An 18,140-nucleotide genomic window follows, 5' to 3' on the forward strand; every position below is an offset into this window, starting at 1 on the left:
AGAAATGTCGTCATTGCGACATAGCACTTCACGTGCTGGAATTTCTAAAATAATGATGGTGTACGCATTACCTCACAGCTTCTTTGTAGACAAGTGGGTCGGTTATAAAGTTTTGCGATCTATATGATGTACCCCGATTTCCGAAAGCATTTAATAAAGCACATTTTCGATTAACCATTGTTTATTATTAATATATTTAATTCTATATGCCCGTGCCACTTCTTTTAACGTGTGCAATGACAAATGCAAGGAAACGATATGTCGGACAACAAGCATGACTTTATTTTTCAGTGTGACACAAACAAAACCACATTTTGTGACGGAGGCTCTGGAAACGACGTCGCTTCTTGCATTTTCCTTCCAGTACCAACACGATGTGAGTCACGTGTCGACAATGAACACAATGAGTGTGCATACAGTTGCATACATGTATGAAAAGACGGTTTTAAACGAAGATAAGCCGGCACCATGCTAACAAGGTAACACATTCACAACACAACCATTTGTACTGTCCTGCGAGTCAAATACAACGCGACACAACATCAACGCTGGGCGTTCCGCTGGGCTTCAGAAGAGGTCACAGTGGGGTGCGTGGGGGGGGGGGCATGCTAAGTTCAGAAACACAACCACGGCATTTTAGTTTAGAAGGAACACAACAGTAGCCGCCTTTCACAAGACTGCCAGGTTTGAAATGACTTCTGGAAAAATGCAGGGGGTGGGGGGGGTGGGGATATTCGACCCTGCATTAAAACGCAGGACATAAATGCAAAGCGCTTTATAAACTAGCGCCGACGGTTCCAAGCTGGAAAAACGAGGCATATTAAATAACAATGCTGCTGTTATTACTTGCAGGCAGTGCGAGGGCATTGTTTACGCGCCTTGTTTTGCCAAGCGAACGTGTTGGCGCTTTCTAAGTTCACAGCATACATGTCCAAACGAGAGTCATTACACGTCCTTGGGTTCTTAAAATACAACATGGCAAGTAGGCTAGGTAGAGAGACCGCGGTCATAGGTAGCTCCGGCGGTAGGTAGTACGCAGCATTGCCTCATGTGGCGGTGTGTGTTTTCATTTCATTGTACAAACAACACGTTACACTTCCTATGCATGCAATGGAGTTTTCTTCAAATATCCCTTCAACGAAACAAAAGACGGACAAAACGGAAACAAAGCGACTGCGGTCTACATAATAGGTAGTATAATGACGGCCTGGTGCGCGTAGCCCGCACACCGCTGTCGGATTAGTTCAGGTAGGTAGTTCACTGTTGAAAGTACGAGGTCTCATTCCCGTGTGCAAGTAACACTTCTCTTGTGTGTCCATTAGAAGTGGGGGAACACACCTTCTAGGTGGGTGGGGGCGGGCGGAGGGCTGCATCCGCGTAGGTTCAAGGGGTGCCTGATTTGGCCACAGAGTCTTTTCAGCCAATGCATTGTGATTTAACCGGACGGGCTGCCAGAAGGTGTGCAGGTAACAGCTCTCATGTGTGCACAGAAGAGATGCAGCCATCAGCATGCTCGAAGAATCGACTGTGTGAGCAGGTGTGACCTAGCACTTTAGGGTGGGGGTCCCGATAAAGGGGCAACACGGAATGCTCACCGTCAAATTAATATATTTTAAAAAGATCATTTAAAAAGACACATTTTAAAACTTTTTTTTTAAAACAGTCTTTTCGAGCCGGCAGATCTCAAGCCCAGGCAGACTTCAGAGGGCGGCCTCCTCCTCGTCATCGTCCTCGTCCTCCTCGTCGGCCGCCGCCTTCTCCTTGGGAGCCGAGGCCTGCGGATCCGGGCCGCCGGCGGCCGGGGGGCTGCCGGCCTCGTCCTTGTGCTCTTTCTTCCACTTCATGCGCCGGTTCTGGAACCAGATCTTGATCTGGCGCTCCGAGAGGCACAGGGCGTGGGCGATCTCGATGCGGCGCCGGCGGGTCAGGTAGCGGTTGAAGTGGAACTCCTTCTCCAGCTCCAGGGTCTGGTAGCGGGTGTAGGTCTGGCGGCCCCGCTTTCGGTCTGGACCTGCAAGGATGAGAGGGTAGATTGGTTTTACCACTAGAGCATGTCTCCGCTCCACAGGCACCAGGCAATTTAGCGCTCCACGCAGGCCCGATCATTTTATGACCAATCACGCCAATTCAGATACCTAAAAAATACCAGAAGAGTGGGCTCGGTACCCTGTTATCTTGCATGCACCCCGTAACACACTCATCATATTTGCACCTCTGAACGAATACGCCTTATAATGGGGTACACACACAGCAGCCCCTTGAAGAAACACTACCCCAGAACCTCAGTGGAATATCCCTCCTCAGCCCTCCACAGCGAGGCACACGCCACACAAACCCCTGCACGAATGCACCCTTTGGCGCACCCCGTCCAGCCCCCTGATTATGCGAATGCACGGTGACGGTGCACACGGCACCATCTGAAAATATACATTCCACGTGAAAATCCCCCCCCCGCCCCCAGCCTAGAAAACGTAATCCCCCTGATATTGCGCGCACCCACAGACCAATACGCCACCCCGTGGTAATGAGCCCACCACACACAGGCCGCCATTTTCACACAGGTGTTGGCCCCTAGTAAATAGGTGGACGTGGCCGTGTACACACCGCAACGCCTCATGTGGAAATATCCATCCCCAGGCGTAATGCACAGGAAGACTACAGACACACCAACACAAAGCCCCCCCCTAAAAAAAAAACAGGCTGACCGCTTAAATTATTTTTTTATTTGAACTGTTTTTTTATTTTTTATAACGCACTTAATACCTGAATGCGGGTTCCAAGCGCGGATCTGGGATTCGAACCTCTGTTTTTCTGTGTGGTCTTGTTTCCAATACCAGCACGGTGTCCCTGTGCTATCTTCATATTACGCTCCACGCCCCTACCAAGTATATTCCTTGCCCCGTATATTGTGAAAATGGGCATACGAAGGCGTACATTCCCCGAGACACAGCACGCTTTATCGGGCATATGCGTACATCTCACAACCCGTCTCCAAATAATGTACTTCCAGAATAAGGGACACGGTGCACACTCCCTGGGATGGGCGTGTGTAATTTGAAAGGTGATTTCCTCGTTTAATGCGGCACGTGGGCCCGCTCTTAACAATACACATCCCAGGAGATATTGTACACACAAAAGGTGGACATTGACATTTCTAAGAATGTACACACGAATGCACACACACACATGGTTTCAATGTACATACCACAAAACCCATGGGAAAAAACATTCCCTGTGATATGATACACACAGCAAACTACTCTGAAACTGCACCACCCGACCCCCCACGATCCCCTTGTAATGGACCCTGAGTTCGCATATACACATTTCATTAGGCATGCACACAGCATGGATACACTATGCGGGCGGAGGGCACGGGAGCCCCGAGACCGTGTGGACGCCACCAAGACCCTAAACATCCCCCCCCCAACCCCTCTGCCTTGCCCAGACGGGCCCCGCTGAACACACACATGTTCCTGTGTGCTCGAGCACGAGGGCGTGGGGCGCTTTGCCGGGATCACGGAACTGTAGGGTGTGTACTATTAATTCCAATGGGGCCAACCCGTTACCAGGTGCAAAATATCCCCCAGTGTTAAAGAAATATATATATATATATATATATATATATATATATATATATATTAAGGAAAGGGGCTTTAATACAACATTGGCTACAATTGTCTGCAGCCAATGAGGGGGTGTGGATTTGGGGAGATATTATAATGTATTTCTGTTTTCGTTGCAGCCATATGATACCATGGCTGCATTTCCGGCATTCAAGTTACCTATGCCCCCCACGTAAGCCCCCTCCACAATCACTCCGCACCGCAATCCCAAACCTCCAGGCCCCCGTTCTTCCCGGCCAGGCCCCCTTTTTTCTGCACCCCTGTGTAAACAGGCGAGCCCTGACACCTCCTCTTCTCGTAAATCTTTAAGGACGCCGCGTGAACGAGAGATGAAAGGCAAAAAAAGTTGAAAATCCGGGGCGGCTGCCTCTGCAAAGGTAGGCGCCATTAAGTGCGCCATAAAACCTTTTATGGTTCTCATTTACATGCATGCCACAGGCTTCCCGGGCAATGGCGCCGGGGCTGTAATTACACCCGTGTAGGCAGCAGCAGCAGCAGCCCTGACAGCGCGAGCGCACCCCACACACACGCACAGACACACACACACACACGCAGGCAGACAGGCAGGCAGGCAGGCGCCCCCGTACCTGAAGAGCGCATCCAGGGGTAGATCCGCAGGCTGCCCTCCGCCTGGAGGTGCAGGCCGGCCGCCTCCTCGGGCGCCTCGCAGCCCGGCTTGCTCAGATCGCCGCACAGCACCGGGATGTTCTGCTCAAACGTGGCGCGGTGCAGGTTGTACGCCTCGGAGCCCAGGCCGTATCCGGCGGCCGCCGCCGCCGCCGCCGCCGCCGAGAAGTGCTGCTGGTACAGGGAGCTGTTCACGTTGTACAGGCCGCCCACGGACGGGCCGAAGGCGCCGGCGCCCCCCGGCCCGTAGCCGGCTCTCTGCGAGTTGGGAGCAAACGAGCAAGAAGTGGGCTCGGCATTTTGGAAGAGCGAAGAAGCGCCCGCCGGATATTTGCTGAAAAGAGCGTTCACATAATACGAAGAACTCATATTTTTGACCCGTGATTTGTTGTTCGGTGGGCTCCAGTGTCGGTTTTACGAGGTAGCGTGATATATGATAACATTACACCCCTAGATTTACACCAAACCCCATTTTCTTTTGGACTGAGCTGCCTCCTGCACGTGACCAGCCCCATATGACCGCCTCGTCCAATCTGCGGCCGCATCACAGGTGGTGGAGTGCAGGCTTCCTCTCAGTGTGGCAGGATGCAGCGAGCCACGCAGGGCACACTGCACGTCCTTTACTCTGAAGCCCCAGCCCACCGCCCCCCCCACCCACCTCCCGGTGTCTGCTTATTGTGCAGTGTGCAACAAACACAACCTCGTGCTGCCTGCAAGTGACAGCAGTCAACACAGCGCTGAAAACGCAAGGACGTGTAGCACAGTGCGTGCATTGATCTGCATGGGCGCCGCTGCCATGGGTGCGTCCGCTTTTCATGTCAGCACTATTCTGCCCAGCTGTGGGCATGGCTTTCTCCTGAGTGGAGCATGGTCATTACACTGCCCCTGGCGAGAATGGTAAGGCACGTGACACCTCAAGAAACACGCACATAGAAAAACATTTGTCATTACCAAATAATGTAGCAATAACACGAAGACACGCCGTGCGTGTGGCTAAACATAGCTTTTATTTGTGATCGCGTTATGATCCGGGGGTTTAAATACTGCAATCAATCATTCCAGAATCTATCAAATGTCTATATTGTGTGTAAATACTAGCACACGTGGATATATATATACACATACATAGATTTATATGTGTGTATATATATACCAACACACACGCGTTGCCAAACAATTCTCGAATTCTTCTGCATTTGTGATTGTGTGTGTGTTAAAGCCTACTCTTTTGTCATGTCATACCGACAAACAACATACATTAAAATCATGCAATTAAAAGCTGTGTCTAGTAATTCCGAACGACTGTTTTCATTGTACTTTCGTTTTCATCCCATCTGCTGCCACGGATCCAGGAAACCTGCTCTGTGTTGATATTGTGTGCAGTTCTTTACAGAAGTGTGTGCATGGCACACCGGGGAGGGTGCGAGCGCAATTAGACCCCCCCCCCCCCAGCCCAAGGGACGATGGGAGAATGGGGCGGAAGGGGAACCGCCTTGGAGCCCAGGAAGTTTCTTCAAAAGCCTCGTAAAAGGGCTCGGCTCGGACACGCATCTCTGGCCAGGACAGCTTTTACTGCCCTGCTATATGGCCCGCCATAAAGTGTGCGAGCCTTACAATGGGGGCACCGGATGCGTGGCCAGCTTGCGCGGCTTCAAACGCATTCTCACGGCAGCAGCTCACACGGGCAGCCTGGACACACTGCCAGCCTTTCCTCTCCTTTCTTTGCTCATTAGACATTTCCTCTCCTAACTTCAGGCGCAAATAGCGGGCACAGGAGCTAAAATGGCCGTCCCCGTGTCAACCCAATTCACGCCTGAATTGTGCAGATTTTAATTTTAATAATCGCACAGCACTGTCCAGAGCCGCGCCAATTCACCTCGCCCGGCCTATGCGGGCAGGATGGTGTACACGCGGTCTCCATAGGAAGCAAACGAGACCCCGCAAAGGAAGGAAAAGGGGGGACTGGGTAAGGTGAAAGAGCCGCAGTGTTACCCTCCGCCCAGTGGCAACGCACCAAGGCGCTAGAGGAGCGCTACACGGCGGCCTGGGCATTGGGGGGGTTGGGGGGTAGAGGGGACTCGGAGGTGCGCTTTCCCTTCTGCTGGCGGTGGTGACTGCCCGAGGCACTAGGCCCACTCTCTGAACGACTGTTTTGGTGCCCGAGATTCGAGGCAAGCGCTCTCCATTTTTCCTAAGCAAGAACGATTCTCTAAGTACACAAATAATGTCTGATTTCTTACCTTTTCTCTGGCCCATCATTCGAAAAAAGGGCATATTTAGATCTGCAGCTGCGCTCACTGTTCCGGGGTTCGCGCTATTGTTTCTCCCCGTAATTTACCAGCTCATCACCAACGTGTATAGACGCAATGAAAAAAAAGCCGCCTAGAATTCCCGACACTGCGTGGGCTGCTTCTGTTTTACTTTCTTTGTTTTTAGGGGAGAAGCATGGGCCGGCGAGCCTCGCAGACGCGTGCATTTATCAAGGCGTGGATGGGGGCTCTGCATGGCTGGAAAACGACCCTCATGTAGCTTTAAAAAAACAGTCTTACAAGAATTCCCAAATTACTGTGATAAATTCGGGCTACTCTGAGAGCCAGCAATGTATCAATACATATATATATATATATATATGTTATATTTGCATTTTCTTTGTGTTATGCTAATCAAGGTTGATAGATAAAAAGTGTTCCTCCCAAAAAGATGACACGTTAATACCTTAGGCAAACGAAGTCATGACCTCGGTACCCTAACACGCACGCACACACACACACACACTAATATATATATATATATATATATATATATATATATATATATATATATATATATATATATATATATATATATATTGTGTGTGTATATATAAATATATATATACAAATATATATATATACAAATATATGATGTGCAATACCAAACTTTAAACTTTCAAATAAATTAGGCAACTTTGTACAACATATTAATATGTTGATGTATGTGGCACCACGTAGACATACCTCTGCGTGGTGCCACGGAGATCTGGACAGTGCTGTGCGATTATTAAAATTAAAATCTGCACAATTCAGGCGTGAATTGGGTTGACACGGAGATCAACCTATTAAACTTATATGTATATATATATATATATATCGCTGCCTACTAAAATGAATGAAAAATAAATGGCGACTCGGAATATTTTTGTTTTTCAGATAATTCGTGTGCAGAGGGCCTGCCCAATCTTGGGTGAAGGGCAAGTGGCTGTTGGCTGAACACGGGTTTCAGTTTCTTATTTTTTAGAGCCGTGACTGTGTGCGCAGTAAGTGCACACGCGGCGTGTCCGCTTCATTGGTACACATTTCCTGAGCTGCCGTGAGTGCATTCAGTGAAATAAACAAAGCTAACGGCCGCATGTGAACATGCGAGCATTGTGCAGGGCATGTGCGGTCACATATATGTACAATATCAAACGTGTTTCAATTGAATTGTGTGTCTATTGATATATGCGTGTAGGGCGTAAAATGTGTGTGTGATGTTACAAGTATACACAGACGCACCCAGAAGACCAGGTTTAAATATGAAATAGCGGTAAGAAAAGACGGAGCCTGTTTATTGCTCTATAAACGTCCACATGTTCACAACAGCCGTGGTGTGTTCTCGGGAAGCGCTCCTTTTAATGGGCGAACATTAGCGACCTTGCACATCAGCCGCGCCTTTTCATTTCCGCGCGTTGCTGCCGGAAGCCACGCGCATTTCTAACGGCTCGGCATCTGCTGCACATTATTGACCAATAATTAATTTGCCGCACATGTGTAATATTGTGCGTGGAGGTTCTGTCCTGAACAAGGCGGGCGAGCAACGGAGACAACATGGCGGCGGCGCGAAAGCCCATTTCTCAAGCGGGACAAGGGCCGCCATGTGCACGAGGCCACTGCGCTCTAATAACTTCCCCAACTCGAGTCAAGAACATATAAACACCGCCGTAATCACAGGATACATATTCATAAATGAAAAGTGCGTGGCTCGGATTTACTAAGCGTTTTTCAATGGGATTTTCGCATTGAAAAAAGCCTTTGCAAACCACGCGCATATGTTCAATATATATATATATATATATATCACAAATAAATACATGACCAACTGCAGTTCGTTTTTCAAAGAAGAGAAACGGAAAAAATGCATAAATAAGCGACCTATTTTTTTTTTATATATCCTAAACATAATGGCCTAGATTTACAAACATGCTTTATCGCGGGAAAGTCCCATTGAAAGCATTTCTGTAAATCGGGCCCTTCGTGTACTCTAAAAACATATTTATGTATTAGTTCGGCGACCATTTATTTAAAGGAATGACCCTGGTCGTGTGGGCACCGCATCATTTTCATGTGGGACTTTGTGGAGCCGATGCAAGTCATTAGAACGCCACACGGAAATGCCTTTCGGCCATAAACATTATCCCAAGCCGAGTGGGGTCCATTCTCGTTTCTCATTGGTTGGCAGCGGAGGTCACGCGCCAGGAAATTGACCGATGTACCACATCATTCATGGAACGGCCAGGTATGCTCATTAAGCCAGAAATCTGGCCCTTATGAAAATCACCTCTGCCATTTCACATCCTGTTCTGGTTTGGAAGACGACATTTTAGAATCCTCTGTGCAGCTCGCCACCAGCCTCGTGCTGCCTTTCAGGGCGCGTTTTGTGGAATAAGACTGCCCTCTGCTGGTTCCCAGTTGTAAATGCAGCTGTTCAACTAGACTGCATGCACACACTGGAGGAGGGAGCGGTGTCGTGTTGATTAAAGCACTACCGATCAGTTCTCACATTTTGACCACCATAATGCACACCAAACTGTGAGCGATCCTGAAAAGAAATCCAAAAGTAACCCCCAACAGCTCTGCATTTTTAGAAAAAAGGCCATAGCGTAGCCAATCATACAACCCGAGGCGGCCAGACAAAACAACCGAAAATGGCTTCTGTCGGAAAACCCCAATTGCAGCTGGACAGTCGTAAAGTCATTAGGAGCCACATTCCAGACAGTTTGCAGACCGGCCATTTATTGCACACTTTCAGGGCCGATGCTTTGAAGTCCCCCCCCCCTCCCCGCCTGAAACAAGGGAGGGCGTTCCAACTTCCCCGAGCGCCGGAACAAGCGCCCGTCGCGTTTCTTTTGCGGACCAGAACTGTTCGCTGTTTATTAATTATCAGGCGCTCACATGAAACTAGGCAGCAGTTGCTAAAAAGGTGAAACGGTGGCCCGTTTCCTCGCACCCGGGGACATCTGCACGCCTCTGCCGCTTCCTGTTTTTGGCCGTTAGCCCCGCGGCGTTTAACGCCCCATAAAGGCCCGCCGCAGTCCTGGACTTTTATTGCTGTATATGGCTCTCAGGTTTCCTAACAACACCCTCTGTCGGGACCTGCAAATAAGGAGGATAGACTGGTTTCCTCCTGAACATTGTAAACGCAGTCTGTGTTTCGCTCAATTGCTAGCGTTTTCTGTAAACCCTGGACAGCAGGTCACTGGCCATCCTAGTTATGAGGAAAAGGAGGGTCGCTGGCAGCTCCGAGAGGTCCACCCAATCCTGCAATAACTCTGGGTAATTTACTCTGTTATGTACCTTCCTTCCCCCTCCATTGTCGGACCGTCCTGCCTGAATTCGATCCCCACTCACCCCCGTTTTCTTCCCAGCTTTTCAGTTTCCCTGCATTTCTTTTGTCATCGTGTTTCCTAAACTATAGCTTTAAGGGGCGTGAGTTCACAACATACTGCGACCACACACACACGCACGCATGCACGCACGCACGCGCGCGCCACTGCCAAGGATGCCACCGTTGAAACGGCTTAGTCTACTTTCGCATTTCGGCTTTGTTTTACTTGGCTGGTGTGTGCGATGCGTGTGTGTTACGGTGTGAACACTGAAGAGGATACTGATTTCTGGATAACAGATTTGTGTATTGTCTTAAACACATGTGTGCACAAATAACAGCGACACAGAATATCCGGCCAGCTGGACCACGCGTGGCCTTTACAAGGAGTGAGCAACTCTTCTCCATATGAATTCGTTTGGACAGGGGCGTTGCTAGGGGGGGGGGGGGGGCTAAGAGGGCTATAGCCCCTGATCTTTTGGTTGTAGCCCTGGATAGAATCTCAGGAGCTACAGCCAAAAGACTAGCCAGCCCCCAGTCCCAACAGTTCCGACATCAGCTTAGCCCCGGGTCTTTTCCAGGCCTAGCAACTCCCCTGCATTTGGAGGTTGCTATTTAGAATTTTGTTTGAACTGGCCCCAGCATGCGTGTTGCTGTGTGAAAGTAAACATGCTTGAAAGTTGTGTCCCTTTTCCCCGTGCTCTGCATCCATGTGAAGTTCTGAAAGCTGTGCACACGCCCAGGCCCTGATCGACACATGCATTTCACAATGAATCCATCCCATTGAAGAGCGCCTTGTAAACCAGGCCGCAGGTCTCTTCTCCGTGTAACGGGAACAAGAGCATTTTTTTAGGACATCTTTACTCAGAAACATTTTAAGGGTTCAGAAAAAGGCGCGATTTACAGTAATTGCAAATAAACAAAGCTGGCTTTTGAAGATCAAGTTTCACCCGCAACCCATTTGCAACATATTTGGAAACAACCAGTTCTGGAGCACCTCCTCCCCCACCCCCCAGCTGGGTCTGCGCTAGCTCGTTCTTAATAACTAAAACAAGCCACCGGAATAAAACAGTCCATATATTTTATTTGTCAAAACTTTAAATATATTGTACCATAGAACAATTTGGTCTCTCGGCCATGAGGTAACTATCTGTACGTATACAGCGTGTGTTCTGCATCGCATACATTCAAGAGGGGGGTACAAATGTACTATAATCAAATGTCCGTTTAATAGCATATAATTTATTATCAATAGATTTAACTTCATAACAACGAGCATGAAAGGAGGTGAATTTCTTTTTTAACACAAAAAGTAGGTAGTCAACCTTAGTTTTCACAAACGTATAGCTCCCAAACCGAATGTCTGTCCAGCGGGGCGAAAACAAAAGTCCGAGCCAATCAAAGTCCTTCTTCCTCTCCCCAATGCCAGCCACAAGGGACGCAGGCTGCGTGATAGCCACTGTCCAGCACACAATCCACGCCAAACCCGTGATTGTTGCAGGCCAACGCACGCCATCTAATCACAGAAAACACTGAACACTACCGAGCTATACCCTATGCAACTTATTAAACAACCTGAGTTCAAAGTGATGTCTAGCTTACACAACCACAAAGTGTACAGCACCCCAGCACGCACGTTGAGTCACAAACACATTTACCACGACAAAACACAAGTTTCAAGTATCTTACAGCAGGCCTTCCTGCCGACAATTAGCAAATAAAGTGAGCTACATATATACATTTATATATTTATATAAACTAAATTAACTATACAGTCCGTTCGGAGGTGTGCATTCTGAAAAGGTAGTTTTTTTTTCTTCTGAAGGAGCAGGACAGGTAGATTTCTTTTATGTACAGGCCAGCACGCCCCAGGATCCAGAGCGCCTGCTTTTGCTTTCCTGGCATGTGTGAAAGGATGACAGTACCTCGTGGGCGGCACTGGGCGGCCCGAGGTGCGGGCACACGGGTGGGAACGGGTCCGGGAGATCGAGCGGCCGGCCAGCCGCCCCCTTTCACTCGTCCTTAGGCCGGTCCTTGTTGATTTTTTTCATCTTCATGCGCCGGTTCTGGAACCAGATCTTGACCTGCCGCTCGGTCAGGTTCAGCAGCCGGGCCACCTCGTACCTGCGGTCCCGCGTCAGGTACATGTTGAAGAGGAACTCCTTCTCCAGCTCCAGGGTCTGGTGCTTGGTGTAAGGGCAGCGCTTCTTGCGCGTCGACCTCGCGTGCAGCCAGTTCGCAGCCGGGTTGTCTAGGGAATAAAACGAAGGAATTAGTTGAGAAGCGAACAATGCGAGAGTGACATCTGAGTGCGTTCGCGGTGCTTGTGCTGTTCCTCCGGGCCAGCTCGCAGGCTTTAAAATAGCGGCAGAAAGACGGCTGCCAAGAAGCCAGGCAGCATTCGCAGAAATGCACAATAAAAGGCCCAGACCCCGCCTACTCTGCGCGCTAGAGTACAGCTCTCCCCTCATACCACGAGGCTGAGGTGGGGTGACATCTCGCAAGAACTCCCCGTGGCCCCAAAATAAAATGGAAGCTTGTCCAGAGAGTCTGGACGCTTTCCAAAGGGGGCGACACGAGAGCCATCGCCCAATGTATGGCTGGGCTTGCGCTAAAGGGGGCTTCGCTGTCTGACCCTGACTTGTGCATAGTGCCCTCAGCCCCATTTGGAGGTCGTGGGAGCTGACGTTTTAATAGCACAACAGGCACACACACCGACAAGCACAAACTCGACACACATATTCACTAGCACACGCACACAAACACACAAACTCACACACACACACACACACAATGGCAAGCTCAACTGTTTACAACACACAATAATGTCGTGTATTTATGCTGGCAAACAAATAAACATACATATACAATGAGTTTTAGGCACAGGGCACTATAGCATTTTTTACACGCATGTGCGTATGTATGCGTGTGTGTGTGGACGTGCATATATATATATATGCAAATGTTACTCGGTGGCGTTGTGTCATATGTGACTTGGCTGAACTGAAATATCCTTTCTCACATTCCAGTTGAAAGTTTTTTTTTAAGCCTTTTTAAAAATAAAAAAAAACATGTATGCATATATGTTTGCCAAACATGCTAAACATGCATGCACAATGGGTTTCACAGTTCACACAAAGGAAAGTATAGCATTTTACACACAAACATGTGCGCACACACAGCATGCATACGACATGTATACATACACACTGGGTTTCACACAAGAAAACGATAGCATTTTAAACACACACACACTCACGTGTGTCATCTGGCTATGCCAAGGTCGTTGAGGACCATACCAGCTGTCTAAGTAGCCGATTATGGGCGATGAATATACATTGTAGGGTTTTTGTTTTTATTTTCCACCCCCTCCCCTGAAGAATGGCCTTCCATGCCGCCCACACCACTGGAAAGCCCGCGAGCCGCGCCGGACCTGGCCGTGTGCACTTACTTGGGTCAATGGCAGGCTTGTCTCCGCTGGCCTCGGTCTCGGCGGGGGCCTCGGGGAAAGCCCCTTCGCTGCTCTGCTTGTCGGCGGGAGAGGAGCCGTAGTCGGACAGGGAGAGCGTGTGGCTGCTGTCGAAGGTGGTGCAGTCCCCCCGGCGGGTCCCCGGCGGCAGCGGCTCGGGCTTGATGCCGTAGTGCCTGGCAGCGGGCAGCCCGGGGAAGGAGAGCGCGCCCGGCATGGGCTCCAGCCAGGAGCGCATGTACCTGCTGGCCTCGGGCGCCCCTGGCGCCTGGTGGTGCACGTAGGGATGGTGGTGGTGGTAGACGGCGGGCACGCTGCCGCCGGCGGCGCCCTGCGGGTGCACGGGGCTCCAGGAGCTGCCGAACACCGGGCTCTTGGACTGGAAGCTGCACGGCGTGAACTCGGGGTGCTCCCCCATGCCCGGCTGCCTGCCAGCCCCAGCCAGAGGACCCGCGGCGGCGGCATAGCGCGACTGCACCAGCTCCTCGCTCTCGTGGATGAGGAACGAGTCCACGTAGTAATTACTCAGGGTCCCCGAGGCCGACATCGCCGCCCGCGCAAACAGAGCGGGACCTCCAGGAAAAAATATGAAACTGCAGATTTCATGTAACAACTTGGTTCTAGCGAGAAGTACAGTCACCTAATAAGTTGGAGGCAGAGCGCCCGCTGATTGGCGCCCGGCGGTCACGTGACAGTGCAGCAGAACAATAAAGTATAAATCAGTCCGCAGTCTATTAATGGGTCAGTGTTTTCCAGCCATAATTTTTTATAGCAAAGCCATATGTTTTTTTATGCAAAGGGGATAGCCGAGTTATACGACAAAGTTTGTTTTAATTGTGGCCAGCTAAGATTAAAAGATCAAACCCTACATCGCTGCCCGTTTCTGTGCGGACTCTTTCCTATCATAATTAATGACAGCATCACCGGGCCCGCGTTACAGGCGAAAAGCCTGCGATCGGAGACCTCCACATAAAATTATGCAATCATTTGAGCCATAAAAATGCGGAATAGCACTCGTGCTGTACTGTATTTAAATATATGTGCAGGGTATTTCAGAAGGAGTTCTTGTGTCGGCGGCCGTGGGGTGTCCTATAAGTCAGGCACCGGGTGGGAAGGCCTTCGCTCGCCTCGCCGGTCCCCGCCACAGTCAAAGTCTGGGGTGGGGGGGAGGACACGTTAAGGGGTTCGTTCTTTTGTGTGGTGCTTGGGAAGGCTGTGTAAACAGCACCGCTGCTCGGCTCCGTGTTAGCAGGGCCCGGGCCGAGGCAGCGAGGCCCAGACGCGGGCCGCGCCCTAGCGATTGAGGGGGGCGCTGCCCCCTGCTCGGGGTGCCCTTTTAGGGAATGCGCGGGCACGGGGTTTACCGTTAGGGTTGGGGTTCGTCTTCAGTTCCGCTGAAGCGCTTGCATTTCACACGGTTCCAGCGCTCCACTATTCGGCCGGTGCCAGGCCTTCCAAAATACAGAGTCCTGGGGTGCTCCGAATATGGCCCGGGCGGAATATCCGCTCTGCGTCAAAACTCCCAGGAAGATTAACACGGGTTTCTATACTATATGTCTATGTTGTATGTACGCACACACATATATCATATATGTATATTACACACATATACAACATGTCTATATGATATATATGTACACACGCACACATTTAATATACGTATGTACACAAACATACACAGCCATATTTAATATATGTCTATATTATGTGTACACATAAAACACACTCACCTAATACATGTATATATTACACACACACATCAATAAAAGATGTCTATATTATATACACACACAACAGACACACACATACATATACTATATGTATATAGTACACACACATATATAATATGTCTATATGATATATATATACGTACGCACACACATATTTGATATACGTATATACACAAACATACACAGCCATATTTAATATATGTCTATATTATATATACACACAACACTCTCTCTCTCACACACACACACTACATGTGTATATTAAACACAACGCACACATATAAATAATATATATATATATATATATATATATATATATATATATATATATATATCATACACACACAACAGGCACACACATACATATATGTATGCATTACACACCACGCACGTCTATATTATATATTCACACACATACACGTATATATAAAATATATGTATATATTACACACAATGTCTATTATATGCACATATGTAAAATGTTTATATTACACACAACCCACACACGCAATATATGTCTACATTATATACACACACAAACACACACATAATATATGTATGCATTACACACAACACACACAGCCATGTATATATTATATATAATTATAAATATGTATACACACAAGCACACATATACATACATACATGTATGCTTGTTTGCAGATGTGACGTATGTTGAAACACACTGCGCAAAGGCAGGGAGGATAGAAAACGGGGTGACTAGGGAGTGAAGGACGAAATGTGGGGGTTTAAGCGGAAAGAGGAACAGTGGGCAGAGGGCATGGGAAGGAACCTGCAGGAAGGTGGCATGCCATCACACACACACACACACGCGCACATTTTTAGATTGCCTCTTTTACGTTTCCTACTATATTTTAATGATGATGTTTCTTGCTTTAGACCCTGCACCCGGAAACCCCCACCAGCAAGCCGTGCTGCCGTTCCCACATGGCGGAGGGTTATAGTCCCTCGCTACACAAGCAAGTGATGCGGCCCAGAGGGAGAGCTTTGCCAAGAGGTAATCCGAGGGCCTCTCTCTCGGCATTAAAACCTCTTCGCCGTTCATATACCTTCTGTGAGGTATACATCAGCCCGCGGATGGCCCATAAACTGCGTACTCTTCTTTTTTTTCTCGCAGAGAATATTATCGGGTGAACATCCTTCAAGAACATGCTGCCAGGGGGGCAAGCCGTGCATTTACTCCCAACACATCAAGGGGAGATGATGCAAACGGTGGCATAGAGCCCACGAACTGCACACTCGTGCACTTCTCTGGATTGCCTGCGCGCACTGGGCGTGCACGTTTCACACAAGTTCTCACGTCTCCGGAGCGGCCCTGGAAACGCAGGAATGTCTTTCTCCCGCTCGAGGAGCCCTTATTATGTCGTAAAATGAGACCAGCCAACAGGAAGCGTGTGCAGGAAATACACTTCTAAATTATTATTACCCCGGATGTTTTGGGGGGACTGCCGCCCTATTACAGCCCCGGGTTTATGGGGCTTCTGCAATCAAGCAGTCTGCGTCTTGGGGCCCGAGAGGCTGCGTGTTATCTTTGCACTGCTGAGCCAGACGGATACGTACACACTCTGCGCATCGGTGCAGGCGCTCAACACGCAGACTTTGCAACCCAAAGCGCCCTCCACTTTTATTTCAAAGGCACCCGCTTCTCTGTTTGCAACGTTTTGGCAACAATTAGTTTGGGTTGCAATGATCGCCCATTTTCGGCGTTGGTGGTTCCTATTTTATTATTTCACGCATACATAAATGTATAATATAACACCGTATATATACCAGAAAAATACTTTGGGCCTGATCTGCAAAGTTTTTTTTGTATAGGAATTTTTGATTCAAAAACGCTTTTGTAAATCAGACCCACTGAGGTGTCTCGGAGTTTTATCGCTAACGTTTGTTAATTTATTTTTGCAGGATTCACACTCGCGTGTGTGTGTGTGCTATAGATATAATTGTATATGAATACTTTTGAAACATATACACACAATACGACTATCCTTATATTTGATCTTATGTGTATGTAGGTGAACAAACACATATAATTGTGTGTGTGTGTGTATGTCTTTCAGTCTATACACACACACACACACACACACACACAAACACCAATGCACACTAAGAAGAAACCCGTAAAACGTGGGCAGAGAATCCTTCACAAACAAAATATTAAATGCTGGCACGGGGCCAGTCATGCCATGTGCTCTCTTTATTCTTTCTCTCCTTCTCTTACACACACGGGCGCGCAACACAACGGACACGTGTGCAATTTACTAACATACCAGGTATATAGAAATACATCTCCACCACCGATTTAGCAGGCGGTGTGTAAATTAGGGAACACACGTGTGTGAGCGTGCATGTGTGTCTGTGTGCATCTGTAGAGGTGTGTGCGCCATTTTGCACGCCATCTCCAAATCTGTATAATTTGCTCCAGGTCAGGCACACGGACATTGACATATACACACATGCACACGATCAAAAATCAGCATCGCGTGCAGGATCCACATCATTTGCCTTTAGAGGGCTTTCAGCAAGATCACACACCCACCCACGCACACACACATTATGCGCAATTCACTTCTTTCTCACATACTTTATACATGTATGAAGATTAACCGTACGTTTGATGGCCAGATCATTGGCTTGACAGGCGCAAACACACACACACAGGCGCATGCACACGCAAGAGAAAATAAGGCATTACCGTTCACCGTGTGCAAACGCAATCGCCCCTCCATTTTTCAGGATGGCAGAGGGCATGTTACGAACCGGTGCCAACCTGTAATGTTTTGTACACACATACCAGCTCATCTGCCAGTCGGGGAGTTTACCCACACGGACCTGATGTTAGTGAGACACGCATGGCATCACGGTGGCACGCACATTTGCATACTAAGGATCCCTTTCCTGGCAGAAATTAACTTTTCTGTCAAGAATCCGGCTCAACACCCCCCCCCCCCCCACCGCCCCCCACCTCCAGCTAATCTGGGAATACAGAGACGTGGCTATATATCGCCTCCCTCATAATGGAATGGGGGGTTAGAGGGGGGCACACGC

At 48.7% G+C, this 18,140-nt stretch overlaps 3 protein-coding genes across 3 annotated transcripts in view; all 3 read right to left on the reverse strand.

Moving 5' to 3' along the window:
• Positions 1-18,140, reverse strand: part of HOXA10 (homeobox A10) — a 267,303-nt gene that overhangs the window by 237,645 nt on the left and 11,518 nt on the right. The window lies entirely within an intron of this gene.
• HOXA7 (homeobox A7) lies at positions 262-5,607 on the reverse strand. Its single transcript, XM_069648231.1, has 2 exons — positions 4,214-5,607; positions 262-2,011 (listed from the first exon to the last, which is right to left on the reverse strand). The coding sequence occupies exons 1-2, from the start codon at positions 4,620-4,622 to the stop codon at positions 1,701-1,703; spliced, it is 720 nt and encodes a 239-aa protein (XP_069504332.1). The 5' UTR covers positions 4,623-5,607; the 3' UTR covers positions 262-1,700.
• On the reverse strand, positions 10,937-14,498 carry HOXA9 (homeobox A9). The gene is made up of 2 exons (XM_069648228.1): positions 13,324-14,498; positions 10,937-12,123 (listed from the first exon to the last, which is right to left on the reverse strand). Exons 1-2 carry the CDS (start codon positions 13,886-13,888, stop codon positions 11,885-11,887), a joined length of 804 nt encoding a protein of 267 aa, XP_069504329.1. The 5' UTR covers positions 13,889-14,498; the 3' UTR covers positions 10,937-11,884.

This window comes from Ambystoma mexicanum, chromosome 2q, assembly GCF_040938575.1.
Source record: "Ambystoma mexicanum isolate Mex_15411 chromosome 2q, UKY_AmexF1_1, whole genome shotgun sequence".
Taxonomy (NCBI): Eukaryota; Metazoa; Chordata; class Amphibia; order Caudata; family Ambystomatidae; genus Ambystoma; species Ambystoma mexicanum.